The 25813-nt window shown below is 40.6% G+C and overlaps 1 protein-coding gene across 9 annotated transcripts in view; it reads left to right on the forward strand.

Moving 5' to 3' along the window:
• The window catches only part of magi2a (membrane associated guanylate kinase, WW and PDZ domain containing 2a), a 269662-nt gene that overhangs the window by 70571 nt on the left and 173278 nt on the right, over positions 1-25813 (forward strand). For all 9 annotated transcript variants that reach the window (XM_082510727.1, XM_082510728.1, XM_082510729.1 and 6 more), the window contains exon 2: positions 12365-12481. In XM_082510727.1, coding sequence (XP_082366853.1) covers positions 12365-12481 — 117 coding nt within the window. The remainder of the gene's footprint in view (positions 1-12364; positions 12482-25813) is intronic.

A 25813-nucleotide genomic window follows, 5' to 3' on the forward strand; every position in this document is an offset into this window, starting at 1 on the left:
CATCCTCCACTCCGACACCCGCCTTGTATGCAAACTGTAGTGGGTCCTGGGCATGTTGTACCTGTGGTCGGAAGAAGTTGAGGAAGAGCCGCTCTAGAGTCTTCATAAGATGTGACGTCAGTGCCACCGGTCGGAAGTCATTCAGCTCATTGGGCCGGTTCTTTTTGGGGACCGGGACGATGCAGGATGTCTTCCATAGGGCGGGCACTCTCCCCAGTCGCAGACTGAGGTTGAAGACTCGTTGTAGCGGCTCCCCAAGTTCAGCAGCACACGCCTTTAGCATCCTAGGACACACCTTGTCTGGGCCTGCTGCCTTTCTGGGGCGAAGCTTCCTCAGTTGCCTCCTGACCTGATCCACTGTGACACTGGGAGATGTTTGGGAGGAGGGGAGGGGGGGAGATGTCTTGCTGCTGAGAGAGGGATTGGAGGAGGGGGGTGTCATGGTGTCAGGAAGGGGGGGAAGCGAGGGAGGCAGGAGAGTGGGGGGAGGACTCTGTAGTGAAGGTGAGGGTGAGGGTGGGGGGGTTGTGGGCTGGTCAAACCTGTTGAAGAAGTTGTTGAGTTCGTTTGCCTTCTCCACAGTCCCCCCCACTGTGCTTTTCTTGGTGTTGTGGAACAAAGTGCTTAAGTGCTTTGCAGCAGCGAGTGGGAAATCTGGGTAAATCTGGCTGTCAAGTTAATGTGGGCTGCCAAATTTAGCTCGATCTAGCAGCCTGTAGAGGCATTATTGATATGTGGTCAGTTTAATCTGCCAAATATCTCTTCTTTTTAAAGAGTGGGATTGAGAGATATAGCAGCTTAAATTGTGTTTACTGATCTCTGATAATGGATTGGATTTAATAATGGATTGGATTTATATAGCGCTTTTCAAGGCACCCAAAGCGCATTCACACACTGGTGGAGGCAAGCTACGGTTGTAGCCACAGCTGCCCTGGGGCAAACTGACAGAAGCGAGGCTGCCATTTCGCGCCATCGGCCCCTCTGGCCAACACCAGTAGGCGGTAGGGTAAAGTGTCTTGCCCAAGGACACAACGACCAGGACAGAGAGCCCAGGGATCGAACCGGCGACCTTCCGGTTACAGATACGCTTCCCAACCCCCTGAGCTCAATACACACTGAGCTTCACAATAAAGCTCAGTGTGTATTGATTTACTATAATTTCTAGAACTGTTAAAAATGATTAATGAAAACACCTTTAAGGTTCTCCGTACTAGTATTTATTTACAGCTCCAATCAGTGTAAATGCAATATTTATCTAGCATTTCTAGAGTGTTTATAGAGTATTTATTTATCACAAACCCTTTGGGACTGACCTTTTAGGCCTAACCGTAAACAGCACAAACACGCATTGCATGCCAATTCAGCCGTGACGCTACTCATACATGCTGCAGCTGATCAACACATTAAAATCACACCTGGTTTGTATCAAATAAAATTCATGCATGCAGATAATTTGCTCAGTAGAACACTTTGTGTAATCACATCCTTTTTACACAAAATCAGGTTTAAATGAAGCTCAGCCAAACGTTTAGTTCACCTCTGCCATACCACAAAAATCACATTCATGAATATAAGTAGCTGTCTGATGTGTTTCAGTGTATGGCAGGTTCAAAAATGTTTGTTTGCACAAGTCTGCATAAAAGCCAGAATTAGGTTTGGGCTTCCATGGTCCAACTGGGTGTTGATGCAAGTGAAGGAGGCTATCATCAGGCTGACAGACCTAAATTAATCAGAGAGACAGCAAAGATTTAAGAAGTGGCATAAAACTGTCATCATTGTCAAAGTCTGTAATCAAAAGATTACTTCATGAATGGAAATACAGACGCTCTGCAATAAGGTGCAAACCACTGGTTACACTCCAGAACTGAAAGACAAGATTAGAGTTTATAAAAAAAAATGTAAACATCTAAAAGGCTCTGGTAAATAAAATTATTTGGACAAATGAAACCAAGATTAACTTCTTCCAGAAGGATGGGAAGATAAAAAGTGTGGAGAAGGAGGGAAACAGCCCGTGATCTGAAGCGCACCAAATTATCTGTCAAGTTTGGTAGAAGCATGGTGTATATATCTGTCTGTGAAATCAGGCCACTAGTGTTTATTGATATTACTGCTGATAGAAGTAGCAGGATTGATTCTGAAGTATACTGACATATATATTAAATCAATATTGATCAAAAAGTATAAATGAATACTGACCTGAAGAACACTGTAAAAGCAACCCAAGAGTTTCAAAGAGGCACCTTTTCTTGTTGCTTTAATCTGATTTAATCCCAAATAGGTGGTTTTAGGGCTGTTCGATATAACGATATATATCGGATGAAGATATAAAAACGTCTGTTTCATTTTACGCTATCCTTTGTTTCGTGGTGTCGCAAAATAAACTGTTTATGGCAATATTTTTTCATTGTTTTGATGGTCACTGTAGTGGCTATATTAATTTCTTAAAGTTCTCTCTTTCTCTTATATTTAATATAACCACACTATGGACAGACAAGCGCCTGTTTTTATGCGTTGTGGTTAGCAACAACGACGGTAACAGCATCGCGTCCGCTTGTTTATTTTCCACATAAACCTTTCACAATAAAGCTCAAGATCCTGTTGAGACTTTTCAAAATAAACTGAATCACGTGAAAGAGCAGATTATTTACGGATGAGAATTAAAAAAGAGCCATCAGGTGCTAAAAAATAAACCTTAGACTCAAATGTTAGAACAGGCTTCTCCCCGCAGCACGCCGTGTAATAAATACTCAAAGAAAACGGCGGCTGTTACAACCTATGTCCAAAAATGTATCGTTTCATGCATCGGTTAAAACACTCGACTCCAGCTACATGACGCACAGCTGGAAACACTTCCCGCAAGTCGAGCTGCCTGAGATTCACAGAACTTACAGATTTGTGATTTATATCATTATCGGACGATAGAATTCTTATATCGGGATATGAGATTTTGGTCATATCGCACAGCCCTAGGTGGTTTTGTATTATGAGAAGGGAAGTTTGCTCATGATGTGATGTAAAAACATAAAAGAAGATTAGAGGGGGGAAAAGTTATGTTATTTAATAGTTTTTACCTGTTCATCTGATATCCACATGCATATATGTCCACTGCTAGAGACCCTTTCCCAGTTCTCCTCTTTAGATTTAGCTATAGGAAGGATTTCTATCAGATCACTGATTTAAAACAAGAGTGACTTAATTAACTGATTATGCTACAAATAGCAGAGGCAGTGTGTGATCATGTGGGATGATGGTTGTAGTCTGACAGTTATTTTATTCCATGTGTATTTATTTATTTATTTAACCTCTGGTCGTGTTGTTTTACAATGACAGGGGTGTTGGCACATTTTCTTCCTTTCAGCAGTTTTTGTTCTATTTGTGATTTTAGTATTGATGGCAGCAAAAAAACTTACACTTTCAAATTGCGTTTTTCTTTACTTTCGATTTCATTCATGTACTGCAATGACATTAAGGAATTTTCTGCATCCTTTAAAGGGTGAAGATACTGAATGGAAAGGATTCCTGTCGATAAAATTGAGCAGTTTTGGATATTTATTTAAAAAAATAAACATGTATCCACAGCGATATAAACTGGACAACAAGAATATGTATGCACATTTCTGTTAATGTGCTGAATCTATCCAGAATTTTATGCTTCTGGCTCCAGGCTTTCCTTGCCAAGAGACAGATGCTGAGCATCAGGAACGCACACAAATGCTCACATATAAGTCAGCAGCTGGTGGGGTGAATGAATTTCCGTGGCAGTGGATGAGCTGAAGTTGGTCAGCATAAAGCAATGGAAGGAAGGCATGCTGTGTAATCACCTGTGGGACTTGGTGAAACTTTGGAGCCATATTTCAGGGTCTTGTCCTGTATTTTCAGAACATGAGTTTTGGTTTTCATGACATCTGTACAAAACATATACTCGACGGTCATATAATTATGATTGATATATATGTGTGTATGTGTATATATATATATATATATATATATATATATATATATATATATATATATATATATATATATATATATATATATATATATATACATACACACACACACACACACTGAAATATATATATATTAAGGGTTTGTTTCATATATTCAATATGTATAAAAATTAATTTTAAAAAATTAGGGCTGAGTGCCCTCTACTTTTTATTCATTTGTTATCATACTCCATCTATACTTTATACTAAATACTTTGTCTATGTATAAATCCTATTTTATGACCTCATAATTTGTATTAATGGTTGACTATGACAGTTTTACACCTCTTTCACCCCTTAATTGATAAGATGTATGGTTAATTTTGACAGTACAAGCTGTCTACATCATAGAAATGTCAGCACATATACCACACTGTAAATCTGTCATAACAGGCCATTGCTTCTGACCATATATGCTGACATTAACCATAAACAGGAATGTAATCTGGTAACCTGGTAATGATGAGTATGTAACTGTTTTAAGATTTGGACTCAAATTGGAAAATAATTGGTGCCTAAAGTTTGAAACAACCAAGATTTAAAGAGCCACTGTCACGGTCTGTGGAGACAGACCGTGCGGAGGTGTGTGTGGTGGACCCAGGTGCGAACACAGGTGAGGAGATGGGAGTGAACTTAAACTGAAAGCGAGCCTTCATTTGGGCTGATACAGACGGGAGTAGACAAAACATAACAGGGACAGAGACCGCAACTAACCAGAAACCTAAACTGGAAAAACCCTAACATGACTGAAAGGAATAACTATGATCACTGTGAACAGAATGCTGTGCAGATGCATGGAAACTGTGAACCAAATGGCGTTACGAAACGGACATGAACATGACCTGCAGGGAACCTCATCGCGTGGATGCGTGGAAAAACAACATAAACCAAATGGCATATTCTTGACCAGTGGGAAGGTACACAGACTGAATGAAACACAGAGACTAAATACCCACAGGGATGATCAGGGGAAGTAGAAACACATGAGGAAGAACAGCTGACACAGATGAACCTAATGACAGGACAGGGGCAGTGAAACTAAATACAATGAACAAAGAACACCAGACTCTTTCAAAATAAAACAGGAAACATGGAGACATAGACATGACACGAACTTGACAACAAGGACCACACGGACATGAAACATGACAGGTAGACAGTACAGGGGGAGATGACAGAAACAACTTAGAAACAAAGGACTAAACTGCAGCCTAGAAATTAACTGGATGAGCTAAACTAGAACACAAATGAATACAAAAGATACATAAAAACTCAAACACTGGGTCACACGACCCAGTACCGTGACAGCCATACAGGAAAAGAAGGAAGCGCCAGCAGTTCTTTTCTCAATATAAGGGGCATTGGTCACTTTCAGCCTCTGACCTGCATATGCTTAAGTTCTACTCTCTTTCGGTGCTTCTTGCTTTCCTCTTTGTTTTTGTTGAACCTGCACCTCTGTGGGCGTCCAATAAAAAAGGCTGAATTGAATCTGCTCTCCTCCAGTGATTTTGTATTTTGTTTTTAATATATATTTTGGCTTTAAAAAGGTTCTTAAAAGTCTGACTCTACATCTCTTTGGGCCAAAGATGTTTAACAATTACTTCAAATTTGTGACCCGACTTCAGCAGAATGCTTTATAAGAAAATTGCTGTGGGAATACTTTTGTTTCCCATTTCTGATGATTGGTTTTCAAAGTACTGATCTTATAAGGGTTTTCAGTCTTGGCAGACTATTTGTCCTCCCGTAAAATATCACTTATCTTTAAGTGTTACCATGTGTGATGCTGCTATCATGTTCCTTCCGATAACGGTTCCATATCCCTGTTGGTTTAGAAAAAACGAGGCATCAGCGATAGGCTATAAAATAAAGAGTTAGTTAAAATCTAATCATCCAGCACAATTTCTCTTTATGAAAATTAGTGACTCTATAATAACATCGCACAGCTTCAACCTTTGTTCATTTAATGGGTGTTGAGAGGATTTTTTTTCCTAGAGCAAAACATTATGTACGGCAGCCTGGTATCACCAAAACAGTGAAAATATGAATTCTGAAAACCCTCACTTGAGTTTCAATTTCCAAGGGCTATTTTTAACAGTCCCAGACTTAAATCCACCCAAAGCCTTCCAGATGATATAATATATCATTATATCATTTTCTTCGTTACGATAACGTATATCATTCATTTATTTTAATATTGAAAAGATAGCAGACTCCAAAGGCCTTTCAGCCACCTGTACAAAAAAGCCTGTGTAGAGTATGTCTGTATAGTCATCGAATCAGACCTCCTCATATTAGATGAATGGCGTTCATTAAATCATCTTAAGTAGAAACCTGTTTGAATGGAGCCACTCATTCGGCTCTAACAAAGGAAACATGAAGGCTCATATTCCAGACGTATACTTGCTTTCATTCATTTCCTTGACTCTCGAACATCGTTCATTATGTTATCTTTTGAAAGATGAATACAACTGTTTCATGGGACAACTGTTTGTTCCAATTCTGTATTAAATTAGTTGTAAATAACAGCAGCTGTTTGACTGATGGTTAAGAAGCTACGAATTGTAAAAACAGTGCTTTGTTCCTTTTACCCCAAATCATATAAATTGAGGCATAAAGATTAATGAGGGTTGTCAGTTTTTTTTCTCATTTCATGTAAACCTATGTAGGTGGTAGGAGCAAAAAATGTCGTCCCAGAACTATTTAAATAATATTTTTGTGTGTATTTGCATGTAGCTCCATCTGAAAGCCAGTTGGCGTTTATGGATTCTAGCGATTCACCACAGAGTTGGCATCGTGCTTTCCTATTGAAGACTAATCAACAGAGCGCAGTGTGTGTCTGGTGAAACTGGCAAGGTTTTAAGCCCATCCTGATCATTTAATTAGTCTGATTATCCAAACAGCTGTCTGCTGGTGCTCTTTCTGACTTCAAGTCGCACACAAACACATGCGTGCACGCTGAGTGATGATGCTACATATGCGCCTGCTCACGGATGCCCTTGGAGCGCGTGTGATAAATAGTGTCATTGAAGCTGTGATGACAGCACTCCAAGCTGACTGACTGTCAGCATGAAATCTTCCATGCTGCGCTGTTCTTGACAGTGCAAAAGGTCTTTGGGCAATTGTGGAAGATTTTGTTAAATTCTTAAATGATCAAAAAGGGCAAAAAAGTCTTGAAATGACAATAGGCTCTGCCAATAGACAATATATTGATCCTTATATGCCGGTTGTGTATTTAGTCCATCAAGATGACCATGTGAGGTGGTTTGTCTTTATTTTTACAAGCTTTAGTCACTCAGACGTTTCTGACCAAGGGGTTGTTTTAGAGGTGACAACATCTTTTCAATCACAAATGCAAATATTAGGAAATGGCCATCTCTGGAGCTGAAATACGAGGCTGGTGTGAAAGTCCCGGAAACTGTAGTTCCTTAAGTGGCCACTTGAGGCTGTCTCTAAAAATGGACGTCCCATTTTATCAGCAAAGAAGTTTTCCAACTCAGCCTAGATTAGAAGAAAAAAGAGCTTTTCTTTCTTGGGGTAAAACTGATCTTAAAAACAAGTGCTGCTTTGCTCTGATGCAGGAGTAGCTTCGCTGAAGACGTGGTTCAAACGTCTCTTATGTTTATGTTTTAGCTGAGTAAGGAAATCTATTATTAAGAATTTGTCAACAACTTATTTCCAACTGCAAGCCAAGTGCAACCAACCATGAATAATTCATTGCAAGCCTAGTTTAAATTGTTGAAGGCAAATGAACTGAAAGGGCATATGCCATATGCCATGCATTTAAAAACTGACATCTTTTTAGAGTAGACTGCTGTCCTTGAGAGTTTTTCCTCCACCTTAATATCTTGCAGTGGTAGCCAGAACTCCTCTGTGAGCTTGACTGGTTTGTGCCTAGGTATGAGGCAGTTAACTCTTATAACACCTTGATCCCCTGGAGGAACCAGCTGCTCTCTTGTTTTTTGACTCTCCACAGGCTGTTTGCTCTTTCTCTCTCTCCCAGCCTCCCAGGGGATTTACATGACACCTGCTGAGCTTAAACAGGGAATTGTCTTCTTCTGCAGAGCAACAACAATTTTCCTTCATCCATCTGTTTTAGAAACAGTAATAAAAAAAATCTGATTTTGGCTCTAAACACACCAGAAGTGCTCCCTCAACTGCACGGAGGAGTCTTTTCATTTTGCATCGTGCTAAGATGCTTTTTCATGTCTTGCGTGCATGGAGCCATTTGCTCAAGGTGAAAGTGGAAGCAATAACGGCCTAATAGACGTGAATGCTTGATTCATGTTAAGCTGATAATGCATCAGCGAGTGGATTTTCCTCGGGTACTGTCAATTTGCAGTCATTTTTTTGTACTTCCTCCAGCCCTCTTGTTTTTACGCTCGCTCTGTCATTCACCTTTCCCCATTGGCAGCTTTGTGATGTTATGAGGGCATCTCTGTCAGGAACCACCTTAACAGGAAAAAAACAACAACTTTGCATCACATTAAAAGACCTCCTTCATCCTTATACACCTCATTGACTATAGAGTTGCTGCTTGATTTGCACCCTTATGCACTCTTGCCTGCCCACATACTCACACAATCTATTTTTGGATCTGTGGCCACATATTGGGATGTATTGAGTAGAGACTGTGGTGGTGGTTGCTCTAACTGATTCTTGTTGTTTATGGAAATTTTTGGCCATACTTCCAGAAGTAGATTTGTGAGATCAGTTTCCACTGTAATTCACCCCAAAGGTGTTCTATTGGGTTAAGGGTCAGGACTCTGTACAGGCCAGTCATGTTCTTCTACACCAAACCTGCTCATCCATGTCTTTATGGACCTTGCTTTGTGCACTAGTGGGCAACTTGCAACTACTGAAAAAGTGGCCTACCATTTCCTAGCTGAGTGCCTTTTGTTCCCCTGTCGCTTCCACTTAGCTACCACTAACACTTGACTGTGTAATATTTACTAGTGAGGCAATGTCACGACTAGAGTTGTTGCGCAGGTGGCATCCTATCATGCCACAACGCTGGAATTCACTGAGCTCCTAAGAGTGACCCATTCTTTCACAAATGGTTGTAGAAGGAGTCTGCATGCCTACAGTAGGTGCTTGATTTCATACACCTGTGGCCATGCATGGGATTGGAACACCTGAAGTCAATGATTTGGATGAGTAATTGAATACTTGGTAATATAGTGTATAATAAAAACCATTCCACTTCACGAGTAATGGAATGAGACTGATTCGTTTAGGGACAATAGCTAAACTGTATGAATATAAACTAGTACACATCTTCCCGTGTAAATCAAAACTCACACCTAGTTTACGTGCTGCTGTATTTTATGTAATTTTCTCCCTGCTTTGCTGTCTACGCTCTCAAATAGAAGTTAAATATCTCAAAAACCTTTACCTGGGTTGTTTTCCCTTCAAGGTAGTATTCTTGTTCCAGTATTGCTGCTATTTTTAGCCTGGAAGTCCCATTCAGACCACTTGCAAGTGTTTGATCTCCGCTCTATCACAACAGTGACCCTTCAACTTGAATTTCAGTTTGGTGAAGAGGATGAAGTCACAGGGAGTCAAATCTGGCAAGCTCCAAAAAGCTCCTACATTTTTTATTGCCCTGTGCGCGGCAAGGTAATGGCACGATGGCACGCACAACCGTTTAGTTGATTTGGGACCAGTGTCTTACCTCCAACGCTTCAGGAAATTGCAGTAGAACTCTGCCCTGACAGTCTGATCCTGAAAGATGAATTCACAGTACACGTCCTTGTGAATGTGGAAAAGTGAAATGTGAAATGTGAAAAAATGTGAAAAAAAACAAGCTCACTCCTGGTCATGCTCCTGAACTCATGCGTCGTCTTCTTTCATTGAAAACTGCTGTTTAGTCTCTGGTTCATAACTAGACATCCAGCTCTGCTTCAAGAAACACAAAGAGCAAAAAGATGCATTTCTTATTGCTGATAAACCATTAAAAAAACCAAACCCTTTTTTACATTGTGGGAAGTTTTAGAAAATGGAACATTACATATATGGGATTTTATATCAGTATCAACATCAGTGTGCTGTAAAGCTTTACAAAGATTCAATTTGAAACAGAGAATAAATGTCATTGCCAAGATGGCACGTATGACGTGACCAGAAATGAAAAAATTGCTATGGGTTTCTAAACACAGAGTAAACAAACAGCAAATTAATTAGTAGGAATACTGTTCTGTGGGAGTGAGACAGCACTGCGTTTGGCTGAAGCATATTATTTAGTTTCGCCACATGGTTTCTGATGGTGGAAGATGGTCATTTCCAAGCCATCTGGATGCTATAAGCCAAGGAAGACGATGTGGCAGAGATTTGCTTTTATTCACTAATAGGCATATAAAAACCCATGTAGTGCACTGTACAGCAGATGGGGGGCGTTGCAGGACCTGCGAATCTGAAGGGAAAACCAGGGATTTCATTGCGATCGGTCCCCACAGCCAAAGCTGTGCTTCAACAGTCGCTCTCCCTCACTCGCAGCATCACACACTTCCCTTCCCCTCCGCTTTGCCACCGTCTCTCACACACACACACTCTCTCTCTTTGCTTCAGTGTTTCTCAACCACTCATTCTGCTGCGCTCGCCCGTGTCATCTCTCCTCTGTGGAGTGCAGAGAGAGGTGATTCAGCTCGCGGGCTGACTGGCAGTTGCTGGACTGGGCAAACAGAGACAGAGTTGAGGACCTGAGGGACAGGACAGTACTGTTTGAGGGGGGGGATTCCATTGGGAGAGATACAGCGCAAGATTACCTCCAGTGGAGATTATTTGCATCACAAAACCTGTGGAAAGAGGACTGTGACTCTCTCTGTGTAGTGGATGCACAACCGCTGCCTGTGGAAGAGGTGCCATTCACTGTTTTAATTTTTGTGCTTTTGTGTGTGTGTGTGTGTGTGTGTGTGTGTGTGTGTGTGTGTGTGTCACCTTTTCAGTATGCAGATTCACCGGCTTGCCTTCTTTTCTTATGCAAATGTAAATTGGCTGGTTGTACTGCTCTACACCTTTGACAGAGACTCAGATGGAGCCGGTCTCTGTATTTCAGGTTTGCATGATTATAATGCAACGCTGCGTGAAATGGTTTGGGATTTATGCATCTTGCTGTATTTGTGTGTGTGTGTGTGTGTGTGTAGTTCAAGAACACAGAAGTGAAGAACCAGAATGTGCTGAATAATTGATCCCCAGTATGACAGAAAACTTCCAAACTAGGTTATTCTTGAATTAATGTGCCACTCATTATATTTGCTGCTATTTCAGTCGATTGTGTGGATACCCCCGTCTCTACATGTGTGCACTGGTGATATGCATGCTCTCCAACATATCATGCGTGGATGTCGTTGCCTCGGGAGCACACGGGGGTAAAGAAGGGGGCAGCTAAGTGGTATGTGGCACTGTGCCAAGTTGCCGCTTCAAACTGGATGTTGAAGGTTAGTCAAATCCACTCGGTTCATGCAGAGGAGTAACAAACATGACAAGTATGTTGGCTAAAGCGACACCGTGAGGAATCCCTTAAGTAACATCAGCCGACCATTCCCCCTCCTCCACTTAGCCGTCCTGTCTTGCCTCCATTTCAAATGTGATTAAACGAGTGTGTGGCAGAGTAGATAGATGGAGTATTTGTTGCAGAAGGAGGAGGTGGAGGTAAAGCTTGTTTTAGTTTGCTACTTTCTACCCCCCCACCCCTGCCACGGGATTGCTTTTGCCTTCCTTCCCGCTTATCCCTTACCTCCATTTGTCTGTGGTCCCTTGATCACTTTTTAACCCCCTCAGTCCTGCTGAGCCAGCAGGATTCACTGATTTTAAACTGAAGTCCATTTACAGAGCTGGGATTGCTAGAGAGACACAGAGAAAAGAAGGGGGAGGTAACCCAGGTGAGGGCAAATAAGAGGGAGTAAAAACAGCCCCTCGGGAAGTTGGTGGCTGATTTATGTGTAGACATATCTCCACACGTGTTTGGCCACAGCTCCAATTAATACCTCCGCCAATCCGTGGCCGCGCTTGACAAATGCTGGATCTGTGAGTGCCGAGTGTGTTCATTAGTGTTTGGATTGTAGGATTTTCAGCGAATTTAAATTGTTTACTGTGGTCTTGGGAGATTCTGGGTCATTTGATGCTGCAGTGTTTGGATCTTCCTCTGCTTGTTGTTGAGGTTTGCACGAAAAGAAAAAAAAACGTGTGAGGCAAGCAATTTTCCTTGCCTGGATAATTCACAAACACATCCAGCTGTCCCCATTTCTGATCAAAGGCTGATTAGGCTCTTTCCTTCTATAAATTGACTGGAACAAATTTTGGTATCAGTCTTAGAGCAGTTGCATTTATTTGAATTTGGTGCTTTTGATTATTGATTATTGACCTTTGTGTTCCTCCAGGGGGCGTGATAGACAAGGACCTGCGCCACTACCTCAACCTGCGTTTCCAGAAAGGCTCAGTGGACCACGAGCTGCAGCAGATCATCCGGGACAACCTCTACCTCCGCACCGTCCCCTGTGAGTTACCTTGTGCTCACCTGACCTCCCTTTGTCCATCCTTGTTCCCTTCACTCACCTCCTTGAGTGAGACACTTACATTCAGTGCTTTGCCAAGGGTAGATCATCAATAAAGCCAAGTGTGCAATTTCAAAGGGGGCAGTAAAAGCTCCAGGTTCGCTCTGTGACAGTTTGAATGTGGTAAGTTGCCAAAAAACAAGACAGAAATGAGTGTTTGGCTCACATCTGCAGTTCTCTTTTGGCCACATTGGACCTTGCCTGACATAGGATGACTTTGGCTGCCTCAGCTCAACCATAGATCCACCTTGTCAGTTCAGCTGTGTAACAGAGCTGTAAGTAGGCCTAATGTCTGCATGTGGATCTCCAGTGTCCCACACTGTTCAATAGCATCTTTCATTGCCCTCTACATGGTGTTTAAATACCCACTTTTTGTGACGAGGTTTCAGACCACAGTGATGTCACTGATGACATCAAGGTTAAGCATGCCTGTAAATTAATTAAAGAGAGAAAAAAATGAGATGACAAGCAGACTAGTCTTACAATATCAAACTTCAAAATTTGAGCCCAGGATGACGTATTTAAGAGCAATTTAAAGCCAATTGTTCAGTGATCAAATCACATTGTAAATTTTGTTGAAAATTGTGACATATTGCATAATGTGTGCATAATATTGCAAACTTATGATGTCAGGTTGGTTTCCAAGTGTTGCTGAAATTAGCACCGCTAGCACCAGCGGCATTCTTTTCCTAATTCCTTTTTTCTTTTTCTTTTGATTGTCCACGCACCTCATCAAACCATGTTTACACGTTGCTCTCCTTCAGAGGTGTATGCCAGGTTATTTGTCAGTTGTTGTAGATTAACAAATATGAGACTACATCCACACATACAAATGCAGGTATTTTTTTAAGATGGAGATTTTCACATAGAGACACTAAGAGCACAGTCAAAAGCAACATGTGGTGATATAACCCTAACTGTATGAATTGTTAGCCAATCGGAAGGCTGGAGATGATAGCAATGTGCACAATTTAACATTAAAAAAAGGAGATAAAGGTGCACACCTTTGACATTGCAAGACAAAAATTCCTTTTCCTCATCGAAACACTGAAGTCTTTTTTCAAAAGCTTTGATTTTAGTGGCCCGAAACACCATTCACATGTGGATGAAAGACCAGAGCACACTTTACCAAAATACCTGTGCGTGTGTGTGTGTGTGTGTATACATATGGATTGAATACTTTGTTTAGCTTGCTAACAGTTCTGTTGCCAACTAGAGACAGCAGCAATGTTTACCCTTCAAGTGGAGTGAGTGGAGCCATTTATGTGCACTGTTGTGATATTTTCAGTTGCAAAAATGTTTCCTGCCATGAATTTGGCTGTCTACATTTCCTGCAACTTTAAAAAAAAGATATAGGCTATGATTTTTTTTCTTTTTTTGCAATTTTATATTCTAATGTATTCTAACTGTATTCTAATGTGGAAAAATGTACTGCTGCAGAAGCCTTGAGAGTTATCACTAACCCTAAACCCTAAACTTTTTTGTATAAAACTCACTGAAAGCCACAACATCCAATTATATAATAACAACAGGTTTGTCTTCTCTCACTTTGTGTTAATGATTCATCTTTGGCAGCTGTGCAGTCTGTTGTGTTTTTTTCAAAAGCTCAAGAGCAATGGACTGTATAGATCTAAAGCTGAGGTCAAGTTCAACATATTACCACATTTTCAGGCAATTTCATACATACCCCGCTGACAGAGAGCAAGCCTGAGGGCAGGCAGTACTCTTGCAGGTGGTTGGTTTCTGGAGCTGCAGAAAATGTAACAAACTAATAGGTTGTTGTGTATAGTCCGCTGCGTACATTGTCTAGTGCTTGAATGCAGCAGAACTCATACACATGCAGAGAGGGTGGGAGGAACAGGGGGCCAACAGGGGCATCCCGACAGGTCGATCCAGCTTCTTGCTTCGCGTGAACTGTTTCCCCTCTGAGTATTTTTCAAGCGCGGTATGTGCTGAATATACTGAATTTTCTTTCTGATGTGAGTACGTGATGTGATATTTTCTTTCCCTGTTTGCCATGTCCCTTTGCTTTCAGCCCCAAATCCCCCAAATATCTATCTGTGCGGTGATCGATTGAGCTGCTGGAGTGTTAGTTTAGCTGGAATCAGCCTTGTCTGGAAGTTCGACTCTTTAAAATCAAATGTTTACTGCAGCTCTGTCTCTAATTAGCTGCATTAACTGCCTCACAAGAACACAGAGCTGCAACCAAGTGCTCTGTAGACAATCAAAGATAAGATTTGGAGGGCTTTAAGCTATTGATACTTGGTGTTCTTGGTTCAGGATAGCTTTTTAAACTGAATGCTTATCTAAGTCTTAAATATTGTATGCTGGAAGACATTTTCTTTTATCAGGTTATCGCACAATGTTATATGTGCTAGGGCTAAGAAAACACAATATTTAGTAAGTATTATTCTGATTCCTGTTTGCTTTTTGTTTCCTGGATGTTCAGCCGTCCATTAAAGGACTGTGATATTAAAGGGTGTTTGTCTGTAAACTCTTATCTGTGCACACTGTTTGTTAGCCTAGCTGTGCATTTAGACCCAGCTGTCTAGTGGCTAACTCCCCCCTGAATCCCCTAATGGAGGTGCATTCTTCAAGCCTAGGTGCAGGCAAATATCACTGGAACCACTTTTATGTCTCCCTGACTGCACAGAATGCAGCAGGAGAAACAAAAAGAGACCTATTTATATTACAATACAAGCATCATTTTCTCTGATAACCACTCATAGAGCAACTGCCAGTGAGGCAGTGAAGATAGAGAAGAGGTGAACAGTAAAGGCTGAGAACAAATGGAGGAACAAATAGAGGGAAAGAAATCCGAAAAGGAACGGGGGAAAGGGGATGAAGCTTGATGATAGGGACACGGGCTGTATACACATAACCACATAGTGAAATGGCAAAGAGAGGTTAACTGGTGCATTAATGAAGGTTTAACAATGGGCTTTAGTGCTGCTGACAGGAAGAGGGCTTAGTCATGACTGAACTAGGCTTTTTATATCTGGATGCATAGATGTGTTCTTTTTTTAAATATGGAAAACATATGTTATTGAGAAGAAACAATGCACTATGACTGCGAAGCAATCAACGTGGACAAGACACATCTGGAGTTGGTCTTCAACTGGAGTGTATTTCAACCAGATTCATTTGTACTTTATTTTCTTATGAGAAAAATCCTTCCAACAGTCTCAAATGTCCTGTGTACGCATCTGTTTTCAAAAAAAATTGGGATGCTGTGTGAAATGGATTAGCTAAGAATAACCTAGCTAATAACATAGTTGCAAAGACTTTAGTGATATTGTCTCATACAGTCATATCATTAATCAATTCGTGAAGCCAAAGAAATCTGTAGGCAGAAGATAAGGCTGAAAACCAATACTGAAAGCCTCTCAGGTGGCACTGCGTTAGAAAATCACTGCATGGGCTGAAGAAACAGTTCTGAAAACTCAGTTTGTCTCAAATGTATCCTAAGTCTCTACCAAGGAAAAAAAAAAACATATACTGTATAATATAAACTAGACCCAGAAACACTATGCCACCTTCTCTGGCCAGAGAGAGGACAACTGGAAAACTGTCATGTGGTCTGATGATTGAACGTTGTCCTCCAGTCCTCCAAGTCCAGAGTGGCTTTAGTAGTACAGTAGGTTGTAACTTGCACATCTATGAAGGCACCATTAATACTCAGTGATATCTACAAGTTTTAGAGCAACATGTGCTGCCATTCAGACAACATTTTAAAGTTAAGCGATGCAAGATTATTTTATTGGAAAACAACAACAACAACAAGTGTCCCTTTGCGACTAAGCATCTGAAATCTTATCCATGGTAAAGAATGGGAAGACATTTCCCCTTCAAACAAGTTATTTCAGATTCCAAACAGCAGAAAGTTTAAAGTGAAGAGATGAATCAGGCATAAATGAGCTTATTTTTCTAAAGACAAAATTTCTCTTTTATGTTTTTATACTGGCACCGTTTAGTTGCTTAGCGGTGGGTTAATACAAACCCAGCCTCGGCACGTCACAAGCTAGTGTACTCCCAGTGCCGATCCCAAGCCCAGAAAAATGAGAGGATCCTAAATCAAACAAGCAGATCCGTTCATTTTGGCAACTCCTATGCAATAACAGAGCAGCCAAAAGTTTGTTTTTCTCTTTGTGCTTGTACTATTTCTAGTAAACAATGAGATTAAAAGACAAGCAAATCATTGGTTTGTGTTTTTATTCATATTTACACACTGTGCAAACCTTTCTTTTAGGATACTGATAATATGCCAGGTTTAAATTGAGCATTTGACTTAAATGAGCTAATTGTGGACAAACCACTGGGAGATTCATGAAGTAAAGCCCCCTCTCTCAAACTGATAAAAAAAGAGTTGCACTGAAGACTCCCGAGATGTGTGATGAATCTAAAGGAGGTTGAGAGGTGAGAGAGAAAAGGCATGATGTGAAGTAGTTCATCATCACAATTTACACGTAACCCTTGAGTGGTAAAGAAAGGACATTTTTCGTGGGGATGGAGGCTGACGGGCAGACAGTAGGAGACTTACTGCCATTCACACCAATCGTGAGGCTTGGATGGAGTCGGCGAGGGCAGCTAAGGCTGTGCCAGCTCTTAGACAAATTGCCTGGTTGAAATCCAAGGTCAGAGCGTTAATAGCCTGAGCCTATGTGAAATCAGGCCTATCTTCTGGTAATCCATATAGATTTGATGGGAGGGATAGAAAGCGGAGTGAAACAAGGTGTGTGCAGACTAGTCATGAGACCTAAGTGTGCTGTATTGGATGAATTATTTAGGTAAGAGTGAATTGAAAGAACACGACAATGGAGTAAATATATATTTTTAAACAACAGAGTGACTCCTGACTGTGCTTTCATTTAATAACGTCACAGCTGAGCAGAAAGTTATTTGAAAGATGCTATAAATATTTGAACTAATTTACAAGTGTTTAGATATTTAGAGTAAATAACTTGAAGGTCAACTGAAAGATTAAAAAAATACAAATGTTACTCTTGTTTCCCCATCGAATACCAAATCAAATATAAATATGCACAGTGCCTCAGTTACAGGGGAACAAAAATGTGTTAAAAATATCAAGGTCATCAGGATAATATGACTCATTTCCCAGAAGCCACTCAGTCTTTCATGTACTTATTATATTTGTTCGTCTCTTGTTGTTTTTCCTTGCCTGGCTGATTTTTCTCTTTTACTTTACTTTCTTCATACAAGAACACTTCAAGCACTCCTTTTTATCTCAGTGGACGCAATAAAGCACTTAGTTACGTGGTGTCATTGATGGTCTCTGAATAATAGAGCTGATGATCAGGAGGCCATCTGGAGGTAGAAAAGGGAGGAGATGCTCAGTTTGTCACTTCCTTTCAACTTCTTAGAAATGTAAGTAACATGTCCTCTTAGAACAAGATCTAGAGTGTCTATTTGTAACAAAATGTTGATTTAAGCCGTCTATACAAAAGCTTAAAATGCCAGAAATGATCCAATAATCCACAAGAAAAAAAGGCAAAGATCAAAATAGAGTCTGAGTAATATAATTTAATTTATCTGTTCTGTTTCCATTAATGTTAATAATCTTCCACTCTCCCTTTTTTTGTTTTAAATTACTAGACTTTGTAGGGTCCCAGCCCAGAGTCAGGAGCCAGTGGAGCAGACTATTAGTGTTTAATAGTAGGCTATTACTGAATTAATTATAGAAATAGAAAATTTGGTCCTTATAATGGAATAGACCATGATCTGTTTTGAAACCTCCTATGGGCCCACCTGCCACAGGATGAGCCACTGGGGTTCATATGGTTTGAGGTGTTCCAGTCATTCGCTGTCTTAAGTGAGAACTGGTGGGCAGGGATTGATATACTTGTATTCCTCTGGTTTTAATGCCTGCGCGATACCTAATGTCACGCTGGGACTTAAACACATACATATAGGATGCCTCTTTGGTGTCTCTTAAGTGAGGTGTTTCCTGTGTCCTAGACATTGTATTGATGGATGGATGGATGGATGGAAGCTGAGCATATCTGCCTTACCATATTTTTAAACCTGGACATGACAAGGTTGATCTGACTGCAAAAGATACTGCACTCTCACATAATGGAGACTTATCCTTGGCCTGGTAGCCATGCCAGAAGGCATACCATTCTTCATTATATGTATTATTTCCCACCACTTTGAACATAAATAGGCAAAATAAACATCACGTTGTATTAAAAAAGACTTTATGAGGAAAAAAATGTATAATCATGAAGTGCAACGGGTAGGTAATTTCCTCCGTCCGTATGGTCGGACTTCTTTTTTACAGTTTGTTGCGGTGACTATCGCACAGTTCAAAGCAGTGATGGCCTCTAGCACTCACAGAAGTGTTAAATTGTATTAAACAGTTTAAATCATCACAATTTAAATACATTGCCTGTTAGGTAAGAATGTCGTAAGCGGCAAATGGTGACATTGTGACAACATTGCTCTATGATCGTAAAATAACCCAACCACAGACTTAGTGTGCTGTATTGTTACAGAACAAATTAATGTAATGTATTTTAGTAACTATGACATTATGTCAAGATGAATTGTATTGTAATCTGCTTTCCAATGTAACTCTTTGGAATATAAAAGCAACATATTTAGAACATTGTTTTATTTTATATTATTGTTTGAAACACTGAGCAGACGTCACCAGAGACCAACGCAAGACGCTACCGCTGAGCTGCAACACCAAAAGTTTGTTGTAAATGGGAATGACATTAAGTGATAGCTCTTATCTCGTAAATACAATAGCTGCCATTAAATAGCATTTGCAGCATTATCCACAATTCAAACTAAGGGACATGTGTATACCTGTAAGCACGAAATCTATGTTAATATACCAGCTGCTGGACAATTTTTTCCTTGTTACAGAAGCTATTGCCCAATTATAGAACCCCACACTGTGATCCTTTTGGGAACCCTGCCTTCACTGCTAACAGCTTGGCTACCTTGCAAAGAATGCGACAAGCAATTTGATAGCAGAGGTGGGCCTCTTGAAGAAAGAGCGTTTCAGCGAACATCCGCTAATGGAGACGTAAAGTTTATGACCGGTGTGATTGGATACTCCCGCATGTGTTTTTAATGCCCACAAGTTGCCTCTTATGAGTCTTTGCATTAATGTGTGAATGTGTTTGTTTTCTTTGGCCTTTACATGCATGTGCAAACAACATATGCTTAAATAGCAGGAAGTAGAGATTGATACTGTGAGTTAATGGGGAGTTTGACGCCTACAGGGACACTGACTTTGCGTTAATGGCCGGGGCAGCCGTGCACAATATGGATGGTGTTTACTAATGAGAGAGAGAGACATACTCGACGTCCATCTGCCACAGTTGTCAGTTGGATCATTCTGAAGTCTTGCAGCATAGCAGGAAATATGACTTTCTCTCCGGCTTTCCTTTCCTTTCCTGCTGCTCTGCTGCTCCGTCTTTATCTTTACTTCGTCCCCTCATTCTTTTCTCCCTGAGTCCTGTTGTTGTTTTGTTTTGTTTTGTTTTGATTTGATTTGGATTTTTTGCTGTGCGTGTGTGCATTTCATTGCAAAGAAGATTTGCAAGTCCAGTATGTAACTTGTAAGATCACACAGGTATCTGTGATTGGCCCTGCTTTCTTTTTTGCAGCATGTCACATGTCTGTGTTTCTGGTTAATAGCCTGATTTCTGATAGATGACGGCAATAATCAGGATAATAAGAACAGTCTAACAGCTCCCCAGTGCCCCGCCATTCAATATTTAGCATCTCTGTGAGAAACCCAATAAACCGTAGAAGTGTGAGCCTGAATGAGGAGCTCAGAGTGGCCTTGCTTACTCTGGAGCTCTGAGATGAGGCCTGGTGTGGAGATGAATGAAGAGCAGTTTGTGTGTTTTATAAATTTAATTTTATTTATTTTTTTATCCTGGTCATGAAAAACATGAAAACGTGCTGCTCGTGAGCTTGTTTGCCTGCTTGCATATTATTTTGTCAGTCTTTGTGAAGAAGGTTAAGCAGATCAAATACCTCTAGTCAAAAGCTCACTTTCTTTCATCCATCCATTTACTCCGCTCTCCCTCTCCTCACTTACTCATTGACTCACTGGAGGCAGGGCCGGGTTTCCATGGCAACCGTTTCCACTCCCCATCTGCGTCAGAGGCTCAACTCTTCTTAAAACCTCAGCCCCCTTTCTTTTCCCTTCCTCCCTGTGCCCTTCCTGTCCCACTCCCCTCTACTTCATCCCACTTTCTCCAAGCCAAGACTGTAGGTCAGAAAAACCTGGCAACTCGGGGTCAGCACAAAGTACACCGCCTGCTGGAAATAGGATTTCAAGGTGTAAAATTGAGTGTATAATCCATATGTTAGAGAGGTGTGCGCGTTTTCATCTGAGGGTGAGGGAGTGTGGGAGGGGGTTGACTGACAGGGCAGGACACAGATGTGAATGTGCCGGGTGGCAAGCGTGACGCGGCACTCTCTGCTCGCTGGCAGATGCGGCTTTTAGACGCAAAGGGGAAAAGGTGTGAGATTTGCTCTCTAATTGGCCTTCATCACATAAACCTCCTCAACATCACCACGCCTCATCATCAAGCTCCTGCTGTCTCCTACCCTTGGAAGTGAAGAAACGGTGTCAGATAGACAGATCCATCAGGTGTGCCGCCTGCGGTCACCTCACCATAATGCTGTAATGAGAGCTTCCTCGGTTGTCTTTGGTATAATGATCTGGTGTCTTTGGGGGAATGACGAAGACCTTGATCCTTCTCAGGAGGTTTCACAAAAAAGTATTTACACATTTTTCTTATTCCAAAGCATGAATTATTTTAAATGGAAGCGAAAGCATTAACAGAACGGCGGCACAATCTTAATGGGGCATATTTCCACTGCAGCACATCGCTCCCATGACAGCCTGCTGGAAGCTCCTGGATTACGATTGAAAATGACTGCTTCTTTAAGTTGGACACTGGAGATAATAGAAACTGTTGGGTAAGAGAGTAAAACCTCAACTCGCATAATTGTGTCCACAAGGAGTAGTCTAAGTATGTCTTATTCACAGAGTGCTGTCAACACAGAGCCCTTAGCGCAACATGGCAAATTTAGCTCAGTCAATCAAACACAGGGCATATATTGTTAGGTGGCAGTTTGTTCTGTGAATCAGAGAATAGGCAGACAGTAATAGATTAAAGTTGGTATTATTAAGTAGTTTCACTGCAAAGATTTACTTCATCTTCTCCACATTAGCTTCAAAATTTCACACCATCATCGGATATTTAAAAAGAACAATACTATGCACCATCACAGTAAATGTGCCTTGGGACTGAACTCTTATCAGCACATATCTGGGGCACTTTTCCCGACTCTCCTGTCGACTGACTGCAGTTATTACCTCCATCCTTATTACCCACATGTGGAAAGAACTCGTTGAACCAGCAAGTGTAGAAAGCCTTTTATTTATTTATTTCTTACAGTGCTGTGTTTTTCATCTCACCACCACATGCTCACAACCAAACCTCCCATCTATATTTTTCCAAGCCCTTCCCCTAGCACTTTTTCTACTAAATGCTTTGTATCTGTTTTGGCAGGACAGCGCAGACAGGTGCACAGCTCAAACTGTTGTTCACCATTGAGCTGGCCTTATCGCCAACTGCAAAACTCGGGCTATCGTTTTGAATCCAACCCTATTGTGACAAAGGAGTTTTCTGTTCCTTTATAAAAACAATGATGCAACATATGTGAGAAAATGGTATTGATCAGAAGTAGAACGTAACTTCTGGTACCTGTGATAAGTAAAGTTAGAAAACCAGCAGAATTGTGTGCACAGTTTTTGGGTGTTGATTAGGGCTGCCACAAACGATTATTTTGATAGTCGACTAGTCACCGATTATTTTTGCGATTAGTCGACTAATCAGATCATCATCCATTGAACGTAAAAGTACAGCTTATTGCACCAGCAGCATCTGCTCTTATATAACTATCATTAGCTTACAGCTTTAAGTGTTTAAGGTCTGTGCTAACTAAAAATAAAGACAAGATGATAGTTAATTGAATTCTAATTAAATGTGCAGATTGTTTCGGTGGAGTTTAATAAACTCAGCCGATTTACTCAGGAACAAATAAAATACTGAAAAAAGCCAAACAATAACATTTTTAAGTTATCTAAGTGACTTGTATATGTTTAACCTGAGTAGGGCGGTGGGTTTGAAAACGATCTGCCGGGAGTCCGGTGCTCTCATGGCCCCCGGCTAGCTATCGAGCTAGTGGGTAAAAGACGCCTCCGAAAACGTCGGAGCGCTTTTGAAAATATGTGGTGTCTTGATAAACTGAGCAGATATTTGAGGTTTACACAGCTACATTCTCGCCTGAAAATATGTTAAACGTTTATTTTGTGACCCAGAAAGAATAATAAGAGTAATATTAAAACTAACTAGCTGCCGCCATTGTTGACAACTGCGCTGGGCCGCGCTATGAATTCTGGGACACAGTTTCTTCTTCTTCGGGGTTTAACGGCAGCTGGCATCCTTGTACATGCAGTGCTGCCATCTTCTGTTTCAGTCCGTTATTACACTCTTAAATCCTGCTACTTATTCCTGCTTTTGTGATCTTACAAAGCTTCAAATGACGCATCGACTATTAAATCAGTCGTCGACGATTTTGATAGTCGACGTAATCGTGACTAGTTGACTAATCGTGGCAGCCCTAGTGTTGATATGCATAAACATGTGAATTGCAGAGAGGTTTTTTTAAAGTGTGTTTCCGATACCATTTTTGTGCCAAACCTAGAATACAGTGTGCGTGCTACACCTGAGAGATAAATGAGAAAATCCTGCAGGTTGATAACAAGGAGAGACGACGACGTCCCTGCACCCTTCTGATTACTGTTATTATCACTAGAACAATGGGTCCTTAATTCCCAGCATAAAAATGAGCGAGCCATGTTTTTTCTGGTTAAAATGAAAACTGTCATTATCAGATTTTATCAGTGGCTAACTAATTAAACTAACATGAATTAGCATATTAGGATACCGCCATTAGTTAAAAACTGCTTTTCCAACTGACTTGTTAACATTTCTAGCTTGATTTAAACAGGAAGGTTGTCTTGGCTATGAGCTTAATGGCTCCATACAATATATATAAAAGTAGATTGTTTTAAAATGGCATATAAGAAGAGGCTTTATGCTACGAACTACAAATTCCAGATATGTATGAGAGTAGTACTTTTTGAAACTTTGGCTGCAGTTGAGCTGCCGTGGGCATTGTGGCAGCTCAAGCATTTAAACACAGTTTGACCCATAGCATTTTATCCATTACTTGTTAATTAGGTGGCTGTCTTCAAATAGTCTAGAGGATGCTTCTCCAGAGGCACCACACCCTCCACTCATCAGACATCTGATTATCACCCTTACTATTGCTGTGAGCTGCCAGTTTGTTTGACTGGCATACCCGAGGTAACGTGCAAATAAATTACAGAGCTGCTAATAAGTGTTACTCTAACCAAATTTGGAGTATCGAATTTGTTCAAATGTTGTGACTGGAGCTCGTAAACGTTTCTATTACGGTGCCAGATTTTGTACCAGAGAAACAGAGTGAACAGGCAGAGAAACTGGGGTTGGGTTAAAACGCGGCGCTCTTGGTTTAATTTGTACATATTAACAGCAAATAAACCGCAAAGGTCTTCAGATTTTGATGTTTTGTGTTTCTTCTCTGGTGTAAATTGTGGTTGTTGGCTGACTTATTCAGGCAGCTCAGGGACTTGGTACCTGTATCATTTGTTTCCAGGGTTTTGCCGTTTATAAAATAATACTTTGTCAGAGATTCTGACTAGAACTCTAATTTAACTGACTGTGCTCACCAGAGGTTACAGTTGCTAAGCTATGATTGGACAGTTGTTCTGGGGTTAGTTTTAGCTGCCACTTAAATGATGGGTCCTGAGACAGGCCTACAAAATATTCTACTTTCTAGACTTTAACATAAAATCTTCATTCTTTTAAAAACTCAAAAGAGCAATAACTGACCATGTGTGATGTTTGAGATGTCTGTCAACTTTCTTCCACCTCTCTGACTGGTGTTTCAGGTCGCTGCCTGCAGACTGATTCGGTCTAGAGAGCAGCATGGGGACACACCGACCCACAGTCTTAATATTCGTGGCCAGCGCCTTTGTGGCCAAAAGGGCATTTCTTTGACCAACCATAAGACAAACCCTTCCCTTCTGGAAAGAGCTGCACACGCATAAGGCTGAATAATATTTATTCCATATTTATATTTGCTCTGGTAATTTTATTATGAAAAGGGACAGTAGTAGTCTGATTACAGAGCTATATAAGGATCTTGATCATATTATCTTAGTCATTATGAGGGTACTAATTAGGGGAAGTATAACTTGATTAGAAAGTCTTTGTTTTCCATCAGTATGTACAGTAGATATACTTCTGTGAATATACAGCTCTGTTTCAATGTTGAACGAAGGAAGCATTGATGAGTAATTCGGCGTTTGAAAGAGCAACTTTCAAGTACTACATCTTTTTGATGCTTATCTACTATTTATTTTTTTTCACATATAGCTTAAGGAAAGATGTCTTTATTACAAATGTTTTATCTAAAATTATCTGGCTCAAAAGCGATGTTGCTGATATATTTCAATAAGGCCGATACTGAATGTTCAAACATTGGTGCATAGGGTGTGGCCCTGCCTGTCACCTTGTGACACTTGGCATGAGCTCCAGCCTCCCCATGACGCTGAATTGGATAAGCAAAAGGAAAATATTCTTATTCATTCGTATTATTTTTATTGACATTTACCACTGCTATTACCAATTAATAACTGACACTAGTCACTAACGGACTCTCATCACGTGTAAGAGGAATTAGTCCTCAAGTATGTGTGTCTGTCTGTGTTTTGGCTGATTGAATTTGGCTGATTAAAATGTTGAGCGTTTGACATTCATGGACCAGTTTGTTGTGGAAACATTTTGTCCTTTTTTTCTGAACCATTCTTTCTAAATAGTCGCTTCCATGTAAACTAACGTCATAAAATTATATATTTGCGTTACTGCCTCCCACCTGTTTTTCTGCTTTTTAAAAAAAAAAAAAAAATCATAGGCTTCAAAGTGACAGCTATGGTATTGTGCCACCACTCATTGTAGAGACCTGAGGAGTCAGTAAGGCCAGAGAAGAGAGAAGAAAATCCCCAAGGCCTGTCTCATTAGAGACAGCTTCTCTGTCATAATTCTCCAGTTGTAGCAGCATTAGGCTTTCCTTTCCCTCATGTTAATTACAGGGGCTGTGTAAGTA

This window comes from Aulonocara stuartgranti, assembly GCF_965226115.1.
Source record: "Aulonocara stuartgranti genome assembly, chromosome: 17".
Taxonomy (NCBI): Eukaryota; Metazoa; Chordata; class Actinopteri; order Cichliformes; family Cichlidae; genus Aulonocara; species Aulonocara stuartgranti.